The sequence below is a fragment of the Argentina anserina genome, chromosome 2 (assembly GCF_933775445.1).
Source record: "Argentina anserina chromosome 2, drPotAnse1.1, whole genome shotgun sequence".
NCBI lineage: Eukaryota > Viridiplantae > Streptophyta > Magnoliopsida > Rosales > Rosaceae > Argentina > Argentina anserina.
In genome coordinates this window covers 18,031,887-18,046,061 of record NC_065873.1, presented here as the reverse complement: position 1 = coordinate 18,046,061, position 14,175 = coordinate 18,031,887, and the positions used below count along the sequence as shown (strand labels likewise).

At 37.0% G+C, this 14,175-nt stretch overlaps 2 protein-coding genes across 2 annotated transcripts; both read right to left on the bottom strand.

Annotated features, from left to right (window-relative positions):
* Positions 1–1,780, bottom strand: LOC126782414 (uncharacterized). Its single transcript, XM_050507654.1, has one exon. It carries the CDS (start codon positions 1,480–1,482, stop codon positions 76–78), a length of 1,407 nt encoding a protein of 468 aa, XP_050363611.1. The 5' UTR covers positions 1,483–1,780; the 3' UTR covers positions 1–75.
* Positions 1,781–1,921: 141 nt separating this feature from the next.
* Positions 1,922–4,448, bottom strand: LOC126782415 (tetraspanin-18). Its single transcript, XM_050507656.1, is given in 8 exon segments — positions 1,922–2,245; positions 2,677–2,880; positions 3,102–3,206; positions 3,316–3,396; positions 3,851–3,875; positions 3,877–3,939; positions 4,105–4,222; positions 4,225–4,448. Coding segments are annotated over 8 exon segments (837 nt in total). The 5' UTR covers positions 4,391–4,448; the 3' UTR covers positions 1,922–2,170.
* Positions 4,449–14,175: the final 9,727 nt, after the last annotated feature.

Below are 14,175 nucleotides of genomic sequence, written 5' to 3'. Positions count from 1 at the left end.
TTGAAGAAAGTTTGGAATGAATAAAATGCACGACTTCATATCAAGCCTCAACTTTAGATACTAAAAGCAATACAATCACTCGGAGCAAATCACAACTAAACAGTAGGCTAAAAGCCTCAACTTCTTGATCAACATTGAGAGCCATGACGGCTTTGGTAGTCTAGGAACTGGTGTCGGCCACCATGGAAGAACTAATGGCAAAAAGTGGCCATCAACACTAACATTGCCCATCTCAACGAGCCTTGACACATCTCCCGTTCGAATGTTGCACAGGCAAATTTCATGATCAACATCAAGATACAACATGTCACCATTATTTGGATCAATAGCTAAATAGTCCCCAACACTATCAAGACTCAATCCCAGAGAATAAACTCCGGTCAGTTTCCAACACAATTCACTGCTGCCGGCTCCATTCTGATCACAAACTTGTTCTTCTCTCCAGTCCCAAACATATAGAGTATCGTCAGTATCATCTTCCTCTTCCTCCCCGTAGTAACACATACGTAGACCCCCTTGACACACACCAAAGCAGTTAATGGTTTCATGGTGACTCTTTACTATTTCACCATCAAATTCCATGAAACGAAGTTTATAATGATCGCCATTACCATTGCTGTTGATCATAAAAGGATCCATCCCAACATGACGGTTGGTAAACCAATCCCACCAGTACAACATTCCATTGTAAGCACAGCTAACCTCGCTTATGTTCAAATGCAAAGGAACAGGGGAAGCTATGATCGATTCTTTCCACTCACCTGTTTCAGAAGAGAAAATCTCTGCAATAAATTTGGAGGATTGATAAGGATTCGCCTCGTCTACAAATGGAAGTATCCTAACAACCTTGCACCTATAATCAGCATTAAGCAAAATGGTGTTGTGTCCTGTTCCTTCCTTCGTGTAATCATAGTAGTTGCCATCACAGATGATTGCTGCTGGTATTTTCTTGTGTGGCCAAGTATAGGACCGCGGAGATGGAGGAAGAGCAACCCATTCCAGAGTGTATGGATTGCAGATGTAGTAGAAGTCCATCCCATTTTCGCAGCACAAAACTAAGTCGTTATAAATTGCTTTCACAACTGGCTCATCTTTCAATCCATGGAAACTCATGAGCTTTCTGAACACTGGTGCTAGCAGATTGGACGACCGGCATGATGGTGACCATGAAAGTTCCACCCCTTTGCGGTTTATCAGAGTACGAATGGTCACTGGCGCTTCCACAGCAGTAGTTTGGAGATGGTATAGAAAGCGGCCGATGAAGTAGGGATCTGAGATTAGAGCGTACCAACGCTTGGAGACACACTTCAACTGGAACACAAGCTTATAGCAAGGAAGTCGACAAAGGATCTCGACCAATACAACGCCAGGCAGATCATCAATATTCATATGAATTGCTTGTGATTCTGACCTTTCATGGATGGATGAATGTCGAGGAGGCCGGTGGCTCATTGACCAAGTAGGATCCTCCGACTTGTTCATTCTGTAGCAACAGCATCACCTCCCTTTATGCAGAAACTTAACTTGGAGAGAGGAGACCCAACTAGCCAGAATATATATCGCCAAATTCTTGCACAAAGTCCTACCCTTTCATCAATTCCAATCCTAATCGACTCATGCTTGTTGGAGGAGGATTACGGACAAAAGGTTTGGGTCAACTGGGAGGATTAGTTTTCTTTTAATTTGTTTTTAGTGTCTGTTTTTGGTGATGAAAGCTGAAAGGGCGGGGATAATTAGGTAGATGGAGGCATGGGGCATGGTACTTGATATATTATTTTCTGTTAACATCAGTGGGTTATTTTCCTAGTTTCTTTCAGATACAGTTCTGACTTCTGAATGGAGGACAGTACAACACAAAAGTCATGGAGTTGCTTCGATGTAATCTCTATTGTTTCATAACTTTAAAATGAATATGATGATGGTCACAAACAATATATCAAAACCTTTCTACTATTATCATAATATCGTACTGAACACATATACAAATTGATACCAGGCAAAGCAGGCAATAGACTAACACACTTTTGAGAACTTTGTATATACACATACACCAGTGTCATGTCCATATGTATTAGATACCAAATTTAGAAATGATAGCATGCAGAAAGCATTTGGAGATGAGAGAATGATGATATACAGTCAAATATCAATGAAAAACCTTTCTCTGTCTTCACTGCCTGGATTTCATACTCATTGATGCATTCTGATTTACGGAATTGTATTTATCACCAGTGCTCAATCCATACTGCACAATGGGAGAAGAAGGTTGTATTAGAGAAACAAGGTTTCACACCAGCACTATTGTAAGAAGATCCTGATATAAGCATCTACTACGAGATTCCACATGACTAATAACAGAATGAACTAAGGATTCACGCAATGAACTGCAATGAGTGAAAACAAATCCATTTCTAAATTATATACTTTTCGGACCAAGAATATGCTCTTAGGTTCATATTGCTTAAAATCAAGCGGAGCATGTTTATAGGCAGCATCCTATGTCTTCTTTACCAATATTTTCTGATGAGTCCTTACCTTTTATGTTTTCTACCTTCTTCATCATTCACTCTCACGAAAGAAGAGGGCAGACAGAAACTAAAGATAAAGTTTTGCTACTGGAAAATAGGGGATCAAAGTAAGAGATTGTGGATTTCGGATACTGCACAAAAGAAATACCTTATCTCTTATTCGTGAGCTCCAAATGTCAGAGTGAGTGCCTCTACCGTCACCCTTGCTTGATGCAGATGCTTGGATTGACTGTTGATTTAGCAGGGGCTCCCAGGTTCTACTCCGAGCACCATACTCATCTTCAACATCATAGTCAGTGTTACGAGTAGATATCATGCCTCGTAGAATGATTGCAATTAGCAGAGATAAAGTCTGACCTTGCAAGAAAGATGTATATGAGAAAACAATCATCAAACTCAATCACCAGAACAGGAATGCTCTCATATGCTTAAAGGCAGCCATGTTTCTTGAAAAAAAAAAAGGATCCTGCAACTGTGTACTTGTGTTATAGCAGTGTGAATGAAAGACGGGTGCTGATATTGATACTATGCAATAAAAAGGGCATCAAAGACATCATCATCACTGCAGCATACCTGTACTACAACAACAGCTATCCCAACCCACTTACATATGTCAATGTTCTTTTCAATGAAAGATCGCAGACTCTCAATTTCCCCAGTTGTGTCAACTGGAATATCCTGTACAGGCATAATAAAACATCGTTAATTTTATTGGGTAAACAAGCCAGGTCAAAGGCCTTGCAGATATTACTTGAAATAATGTTCTATATTGTAAACAACACAACACCTTGTCCCAATGGCGATCAATTGCTATGAAAGCTACCAGAGCTGCTTCCGCTAAAGTTAGTATTGTTATGAGCAGACTGTACTAATGTTTGCAAAGAGTTAAGAGATATTAGGACATAAAATGAATCGCTTAAACTCTTGAACAAATATTCAGTCTGTACAATCCAACTTGTATGACATAACTCATTTTAACACTTTAACTAGAGCTCAATGCCTCAACAATCAAACAATTCAAAATTGTAAATAATGTTCTTAGACTGTATATATATGCAGTGGGATAGTAGGAGCTGGAAGACAGCATAAACCAAGGGATTTTTGTAAAATCCAGTTTCTCTTTCTCTCCTTCTTTCTATTTTTGGGTAAGTTCATCTAGTTTCTAATATGAAAAATCTTAACAACCATCTACTTCTCCGGTGTCAATCTACAAGTTTCACTAAGCAGCCAAACTGACCAATTGAACAGTCTGAAAACATCAATCTAAGCTACAGAAGTAACGAGGCAACAGTATAGAAATCCGATGTATACTTTAAGGATACGAAACACAGGCAGCAGCCGTTGATCGATACAGCCTATGAAAGTAATGCAAAGGAGCAAAGCCCCCACTCCCATAAAACAGTAGATGAACCTGCCACCAACAACAACAACGTCACATATAACATCACACCAATAGACATCACCTCTCCCTCTAGAAACTTCCAACCAATTCTAAACATGTAAATATTCAATGCCAAATTCAAAAATAACAATCAAAACCCTAGAAATTCACTAAAATTCAAGAAACTTAAATTACCAAGGAGCAGGGAGGTTCAAGGCGTTCAGTTGAAACCCCAAGCCTTCATCCAACCCAGACACCAGCTGGACTCCGAAATTGACCTGATCGGAGACCGCGCCGGCGCCGGAGCTCAAGGAGAGTCCGGGGAGGGAGCCGAGGGCGGAGGGAAGACCGGAATGTGTTGATTCCACGGATCAAGCATCCACGCCGAGTAGATTAGGATCGAGACGCCGACGAAGGCTTGGAGGAAGTTGAGGAACTTAAGCACGAAGGCCAGGGATACGTGGCAGCAATTCGGGCGCATTTGGATCAAGAACCCTAACCCTAACCCTAACCCTAAGTTTAGAGAAATCTCGATTTAAATTTCGAGTGTTTTGTTTCTGGGTAGGAAATTTGAAAAGGATTGTGAAATATGAGTTCAGGGCCTCTGTGTGGGCCCCAAACTAGAGGAAGGGAAATTGTTTTACCGTTGGTAAGAATCCTATACCAACTGTCGGAACTCGGAAGCTTCTTTTTTTCGCTTGGTTGTTTTATAGCGGTAACTTTAAAAGGGATTTGACAACCGTCAAAAGCGATGGCGCCAAAATGCCAAATTATGTGTTGGGGTTTATGGAAGAAGCCATAAACCCGTGAATATTTAATATGAAAGTAGTCATTGCTCATCTTTCGTTCTAACCTTGATGCGTAACAAGGCTTATGAATTAAAGAAAATACTAAAGGCTTTTTTTTTTTAAGAAATAAAATGGTTATGTAAATTATAATTAGTTTAGTGTTTTTGTTACAGTTTTATGCGTAGTATTGGCGGTATTAAGAGGTTGCAGCTGCAGCTGTCTGTTTCCTTTCTATTTTTTAGTTGGGTCCTTCTCTATCTATATATTGGTAAGTTTCATTTCTTATGTATGCCTATTTATATTCGTTTTGCAGTTATATTTGGCTATCTTTTGTTTAACTGTTAGATTGATAAGGGTCGTTTTTTTTTTGGCAGATCCCCTTTTTGTTTTGGCTGAATGCACTTTGCACTGTTTTGGTGAGTTATGTTCAGTTGTGTAATTTGGGGAACTTGGTTGTTATTGTTGGCTTTTAAAAAAAGTTCATGACTTATTATTTTTGTTTATTTATTTATATAATTGGGTGAATGGGTTGCATACTAGCTATGGCTCTGCCTCGAAGAAAACCATCGGCGAGGATGAAATTCTTCCAAGACAATGTGTTCATAAGTACCAATGAGACTAATGTTGTTGGAACTAAAGGGACAGCGGTTGCAGAGGGTAATATATCAGTGGGAATAGTCTTTGTTTCTTTTGTAAAATATTATTAATAGATTTTTTTTTCATGCTGCTCTATTACAGTAATTGTTTTGGTTTAATACATGCCTTGCTGGCTTTAGGTGAGGCTATTGTGTTGTTATTTGAAATTGAGTTTCAAAGTAATCCTTATTAGTCAATGTGTGTGTTGTAGTGTGAAAGAGGTGTCGAAAGAAGAGGCAAGATGAAGGGTACGGTCTTCTTCTAATAGTGCCAGTGTAGTTGTGGACAAACGTAGTAGGAAGATAAGAAGGGTTGAAGAAGTGACTGGTGCAGCACATTTTGTTGGACTGCTCATGGAGGCTGACAATGATGCTCAACTTGCTGAACAGTTGCCTGGGTATTTGTTCTTTGACTGCTTTGTTTGGTTCTATGGCCATGGAATCAGTTTTGATCATAAATTTTTTAGTGTTGGACGTTTATGTTTTGTTGCTATATATGCAGATGATAACGAGTTCACATCGAGTGCATGTGGGCATGCATTATAGCAGAAATAGAAAAGGTAGTTTATTCTGTTAGTTGTTTTAATTTGTTCACATGTGGGGCTGATTTCGGGTATGGAGAAGCAAATCAGCGACATTTGAAAAACAGCCTCTTATTTACACTTGATGCTGTCAAAAAGGCCGAGTTAAGCTTGATCAATTGAAACCAACTCCTGAATTGCTTGAGTATCTCTTAAATCCAATCAATGGTCGAGATTGTATGTTGTTTAGGGACTATCCATCTGTACAATTCTATCTTTGTTTATGCCTCGATAGGGGTCAAAATTGATTGCAATATAAACAAATTAGGCATCATCATCTAGTTCACGGATCTAAAAAATATGTGGAGGACCGCAAGTTTGATGGGCTTTTACCCGGCCTGGCCCGCGAGAAAGTCATCTTCCGTGGGTAAAACCAGATTCGGCTTGTCAAAAGCCCGCAAGGCCTGCCCCGTAAAAACCCGCGAAGAAACAAAATATTATACATGCATATAATATATTATACATATATCAGTTATATATTTTTTGGTAATAATTATACATAAAATTATATATATGTTAATAATACTATATTTAAAATTTTTATATTTATTTATATTATAACTTTATATTAGATTTAAAATAAAGTTGTAGCATTATGAAGCAACTATATGAAGTTTATGATGTAAACTTCTCGATATTAATCGACACCAGCTGATGTTATCGGTATTAATATTTAGGAACCCTGTTAAAATTTCATCTAATTCGGACCTCGTCTAATCGTCAGAATTTCCGATAAACCGAAAAAAACCACTAATATGCCTTAAGTGAGGACCCATTACCAGGATGGAAACGTTGAAAGCCGTTTGCATATATGAAACCATCTAATTTTTATCACCGATCCTCATTTGGCAAAGCTCCGATCAATGAGGTTTTAATATATCAAAATGCTTTTTTTTGTTGACCGTATGTACGGACGATCAAACTATGTCCAAAACGGACGAAATTTTTACGGAGTCCCTAAATATATATATTGATCACATCTGCTGGTGTCGATCAACCGTATTTAGAACCGGAGTTTTCGATCGCCGAAGTGTTCACTAATGTATCATAACCTTTATACTAGGTTTAAAATAAAACTATCGCATTATGAAGTGACTATATGAAGGAAACTTCTCGGGGTTAATCGACACCAGCTGATGTGATTAGTACTTATATTTAGAGACCCTGTATAAATTCATCAAATTTGAACCTCGTTTCACCATCAAAATTTCAAGTAAACCGAAAACACCAATAATATGTTATAAGGGAGGACCCATTACAAAAATATGAACGCCGAAAGCCGTTTGCATATCTGAAATCACCTAATTTTTGTTACCTATCATGCGTGGTCGCACCAATGAAACTCATTTGGCAAAACCCCGGTCAATGGGGTCAATATGTCAAAACGCCTCCTTTTTGGTTGACCGTAGGTACGAACGGTTAAACCATGTCCAAAACGGACAAAATTGTTACAGGGTGCCTAAATATATAAACCGATCACACCTGCTGGTGTTGATCGACCATATTTCGAACTTAAGTTGTCGATCGCCTAAGTGTCAATGTATCATAACTTTTATATTAGATTTATAATAAAACTATCGCATTATGAAGCGACTATATGAATAAAACTTTTTGGGATCAATCGACACCATTTGATGTGATCGATATATATTTTTAGTGACCCTGTAAAAATTCTATCCAATTCGGACTTCGGTTGACAGTCAGAATTTCCGGTAAACCCAAAACACCACTAATATGCCCTAAGCGGAGACCTATTACCAAGATGCGAACACCGGAAACCGTTTGCATATATGAAATCACATAATTTTTGTCACCGATCATGCACGGTTGCACCGAGGAAACTCATTTGGTAAAGCCCCGGTCAATTAAGGTTTTAATATGTCTATACAACTTTTTCTTGGTTGATCGTAAGTACGGATAGTCAAACCATGTCAAAAATGGATGAAATTTTAACGGGTTCCCTAAATATATATACCGATCACATATGCTGTATCTGCTGGTGTCGATCGACCATATTTCGAATTGGAGTTGTCGATTGCCGAAATGTCCACTAATGTATCATAACCTTTATATTAGGTTTATAATAAAACTATCGCATTATGAAGCGACTATATGAAGGACACTTCTCGGAATCGATCGACACCATCTGATGAGATAGGTATATATATTTAGTAACTATTTTAAAATTTCATCCAATTTGGACCTTACTTGACCGTATGAATTTCCGGTAAACCAAAAACACCACTAATATGCCCTAAGTGATGACTCATTACCAAAATACGAATACTGAAAGCTTTTTACATATTTGAAATCACCTAATTTTTGTCACTGATCGTGTGTGGTCGCAACGAGGAAACCCATTTGGCAAAGCTCCGGTCATGGAGTTTTATTATGTCAAAACGCCTCTTTTTTGGTTGACCGTAGGTACGGACGGTGAAACCTTATTCAAAACGGACGAATTTTTACAGTGTCCATATATATATATATATCAATCACATTTACTGGTGTCGATTGACAATATTTTGAAATTAGAATTTATTTGTGACTTTTTGTAGAATGTTTTCTATTTTTTTATTGTTATAAACCCTTAAATAAGAGTATTATGTGTATTAAAAAAACTCGCAAGACTCGGCCCGGCGCGCAAAAGTCTGCAATGTCCGCTTTAGGTGGGCAGGCTTAAATATGAATATTTGTGAAAGTACCCGACCCAACCTAAACCGTCACTTATTTAAATGTACTAAGGCCCAGACTCGTCAATCATATGTCGGGCCGGGCTGAACTCGGCCCATTGACGAGCCCTATAAACAATGAAATTGCACCTTATATTTTTAAAATTTACGGATAAGTCCATCATTTAATAGGATCTATCTTGCCTGTTGAGGGTGAGACCCCTAAATTTGCTCAGTTGTACATCTACGATACTTGGAATGAGGTGAGAAATCAAATGAACATTCTAGATCAGTCCTCTGCAGCAAAAATTGACCCGAGCACTGTTGCTTCTTTGATTACCATGTTTGATGAATTTAGTGAGTGATCAAAAACATATCGGGCTATAAGAGACAGATATGAATCAAATGTGATACCTTCAGTAAGCATGACACTTCAGGGTACTTATGAGTTGGTAGCTGTATTGAATCCATTTCGTGTCTCTGTATTTTAACTTTAGATGGCTTTTGTCTACATAAGTGACATAACATATTGAAATAATATTTGAATTAGCCTGATAGCATGAAATATCGATTTGCTAGATACTTAAAATGTAAGGACGAATCATCATGATTACTAGATTTGTATAGTATCACAGCTCTAAGTTTGAGATATTTTTGTTGCTTTGCGTAACTACACATGGATTTCTTAGTTCTATTCACAGCTCTCAGTTAAAGATATTATTGTTGCTTTATATGCCTAATTTACATATTGGTTTCTTACATATTTATCAACTCCCTTAGTTTAGCTATAATTCCACACTTCAATTTGGACATGGTTGTGATTCCATGAATGAATCAGTGGGGCTAGCAAGCTAGGCTTTCAATATAATTCCCTGACAAATGCTTTGGTTAATAGAGTTTTATCATTATCTTAAAAATGAACTGAACAGAGTATGTATCATTATCTTTAAAAAAGAACTAACCAGACTACATTTAGTAATTTAATGACTATTCAATTATGACTAAAAACAAGCGTAATTCATCAACAACATTTACATTCATCAGTCATCACTCCATCATATATGAATAGTGATTGGTTTTGATGTAGACTAGGACATGAGAATTTATTCATGTACAGTCTCTTTGATTTTATTCATTTCATTTAACATTTTTTATAATGTTGTTGTCTTTTTTTAATAATCATGAGAGTCCGTATTAAGACACGATGACATTAAACTTAATTCTGACTTATTTGATATTGTTATTTGATTGGTGTTGTGAGGTTTGATTTATTTATTTTTCTACAGGTTTTATGCATTGTAATTTTCTCAGTTGCGTTCCACAGTTGTTTGTTCCCCTGGTGTTCATTGTTTCGGTGATTCTATGTATATATCCAGGTATTTTGTTTTGGTTTGTTGTCTGTGATTATAATTATGGGGTTTCTCTTTTTTATTTTGTAAATTAAAATGTGTGTTATGGTGCGTCTTTTGTCATTAGGTCCTCTTTTTATTTTGTTTGCTGGTGGCCATCAAGGTGTTGGTAAGTGTTTTACTTTCTGCTGTAGTTTTATCAGTTCAATTTAATTGTTAGGTGTGTTTTGGTACTTATGTTTTGGGCTGTTGGTTATTTCTCTGATTTGTGTGTTGTAGATATGGCACTTGGAAGAAGACCTTCTGCAAGGATGAAATTTTTTCAAGATAATGTCTTCATAAGTAATGCAGAAGACATTACAAAAAACATAGAAAAATGCCACAAATGCAAAAGTCACAAAAGTATAGATTTGTGGCTTTTAATAGTGTGACCATTGTAAAAAAAATCTCACATATTTCATGTAAATATGATAATTTAATTATTATAATAATTAAATTACTCACATTTGCTTAAAGTTTATGGCATTTTTTATAATGCCACCAAACTAAGACCACACATGTTGCGTGTCATTTGTCCAAGTTTTTGTAGTGGGATAATCAAATAGGAACTCAGGGGGCATCAACTGTGGATGCGGTAGTGGGATCAGGTATATTACGGTACGTGGCACCTTAGCTGTTAGCAATGTCGATATGTGATTATGTCTTTTGTGAGTAAAAAGTTGCTGGTCTGATGGTTGTGATAAAATATTTTGTTTAGCAGGTGTTTGATCGTAAAATATTTGTGTGCGATTTTAAACTAGGTTTACTATAAGTATAGGAAAAGGAGAGTGTATTCAGTACTTCAGCGGAATGCGGGCACCAGTATCACATGATGAGGCACGTGACTCTTCAAAAACATATGTTAGTCACCGTCAATTAACCTAGACCCGAACCCGGAATATAAACCCGGAATCCTTAATTCCAAACCCAACTCCGCTCAGGCGACCACTGTCCGTGCTCCGGCAGAGGATAAAGAAACATCAACGGCGCCCCCAATCTAGCCAAGAGATTATCAAGAAGGATTGAAGAAGGTCGCAGGAACTTGACTCTTCACCGAGAACTTCGAATCCTCTAATATGCCTATGTTTTGGTTTTGCCGAATGCTTGCTTGAAACTTACATAGAGGTATGAGTTTTCAAGAGGAGAAGGAGATGAATTGAATGATGGTGATTGCTTGGCCAACGATAGCCGGAAGGCGTTGGCACACAGCGGCAAAGCCGCATCGGTTCGTCCCGATGCAGAGAGAAGAGAGAGAGCTTCGTTAAAGAGAAACTGATGGGATTCTTAAAATAAGAAAGGATCTGATGGCTGAGATTGGTTTTGATAAATTAACGACTACAATTGTCTAGATTTTATTAAAATATAGAACGGTGTTTGAGCACCGTGGTGTATACCATCTGATTCCTAGGAAAAGACCAAAACAAACACAACTCAAAACCATATCAAAGAAGATCGGTTTGTACAGGAACCTTGACAAAGCACTCCAGTAATTTTGTGCTTATGCTGTTAACATTAATGTTGATTGAAGAATCTCCATCAAATCCAACCAACTAGCTAGTAGAGTCCTTGTTTGTGTTAAGAACTAAAATTTCAGCGAGAACATAATTATTGAGAATCCGAAAATTCGAAATTTTGATTTTAAAAAATAATTAAGTAAATTGATGGAAATTTATATACAAACATATAAATTTTGAATGAAACTTTGAGAAATATTTATTTGATAAATTATCTACTATATGTCATAAGAAATTATTATATAACTATTAGTTTATAATGAGTTATAGTAATTTGAGGTGAAATAATCGTCGAACATTATTTAAAATTTACTTAAATATATATATAATGGTGATCAGGTGCGGACGTCCCGATTCTGGCAACGGCACACCGCAATGGCGCGGCACACCACCACAAGCACACTACCCACCTTCCGGCGATCCCGTCTGTGCCAGCCGGAGCTCCATCGGTGACCCAAGGCGACTGCAAAATGCAAAAATCAAGTTTTTAGACATATTTTGGCGATTTCGCGATTCCGGCCACCGTGGGTCGCCGATAGAGGTCCGGACGGCACAAACGGAATTTCCGAGAGGTAGGTAGTGCACTTATGTTGGTGCGCCGTGCCGTTGCCGCCTGCCGTCCTCGAAAATGGGACGTCCGCACCTGAAAAGCCTTATGTGTGTGTCTATATATATATATATATATATATATATATTTACTCAAAGGGAGACTAAGAACATGAAATTACATGAGTGATTTAGAACCATATAAAGGATCTATGAGGTACAAAATTTTCACTATCTTCATTAAGCCCTTGAGTAAAATCCTGAGTATATTGTGAAGAATAGTCATTAAATGATACCTCCTCTTTATAATTTTGTATATACTGACTTGTATGCCAATCATAGGGGTCGTGAGTGATTGGCTGTGGATTGTGGTACTGGTAGTTCTCGTTCGGATCAAGAATTTTTTGACTTTGACCATAACCATAGCTTTGTGAAGATTGTGCATCAGATTGGGTCCATATGTTTCACTTGATTGCATTTCATTAGATAATAAATACGGTGGATAAGGCATGTTGAATTTCCTCTATAAGGGTAAGGTTCATCATTGCTTCCTCTTAGACCAAAGTGGTTCGATTCCCCTCAACAACTAGTTCTGTTTTATTTCAATTTAAGGTGAATGTTGAGACATGGAATGCAATATATAATAAAAAAACCATATATAACAATAAGTTTGTGTGGTAGAATTGACTATAACTTTGTGTTTGCAAAATGATGGATCATATGTTCGATTCTCTTAACCAGTGATTTTTTATTTTATTTGAAGTTGGTCTGACACGTGGCGATATTATGAAAATATCGGGAAATTTAGAAAGTTTCCGGATATATCAGGAAATTTTGGGGAATTTCAAAATTTTCCGTCGAAAAATTATTAGTATGTAACAGATATATTCATATGCTGAAAAATGGAAACTTTCGTGGAAATATCGAGGAATTTATGGATATTTCAGTCTTTGGTTTGTGTAGCTAGAGGAGACTTGACAAACGTTTTTGTCTCTGGTAAAGTCCTTGTTTGTAGCTTGCGAGGAGACTTGGCTAGAGTCTTCATGGACCAATTCAAGATACCGTAACAGATTTTAAAAAAGGTTAATTTTATGGTTGTTTGTCCCGTTATTCCTTAATATACGATGGTACTGGTTTTGATTGGAAGATCAATTTAATTATAAAATTCTAAACATGGATTGTATTTGATGAAATTGGTCCACTAATTTGAACATTTGTAGTTCATCATATATATCTTAGGAGCCACTATTAACACAACCTTATGTATGTGTTATTCGTTGTTATGTGTGATGTACCATTATATCTAGATATATTTACTTTTTTTTTTTGAGAAATATGTCTTTACCTTTCCTCTTTGTTGATGGAGATTTTCATTGTCATTGAATCATAATAATACTGAATATAACCTTTTTATTTCTTTTTTCCATTTTTGTGTGGGGGCAACCAAGAAACATAAAACTCGGCGCCTCGGCGGTATGTTAACGAATTGGTATACTACAAAAACGAGACTTCAAAATGTACACAGAAAAAATCTAAGTAGACCCAGCATATTAAAACTTTCCAAATAACCCACTATTTCATGTTTAAGACACCGTGTTCTCTAACTTCACAATTTACTATTCAATCAAAAAAACTTCGCAATCGACCTTATACGTATCATAATTCCTTGTATTCCTTCAGTTTCTACATCAAAAGCATCTTGAACAACTTTGAAGCGAGTTTTTCGTCAAGGGTCTTGGAAAAGATGGAGGAAACTATGCGAGGTTTCTTTTCTTCCTCCAAATCAAAATAGCTTGGACCATTCAAGGAACTGGTTCCAATTTTGAATTAGTTGCCAATACTGACTATATGTTTGGAGTTTCCACATATAAATATGATTGGAATTGAAAACTCGACCGGCAAGTTTGTAATTTTTTAATTACTTAGTCTACTTAGAATTCTGATGGGTACATTTAATAAGGGAAATTATGCTGTGCGCGAAGTCATATGATGCAGCAGCAGAATCTATTATACACACTCCACATACAATATGTGCATTTATTGACAGCCCTCAATCTACTATTGAATTATATATGTATAGCATGCAGTGGTGCACTGTAGCTGAACCCAATTTAATAACACCCAACATAAATTTAGCAACTGTTT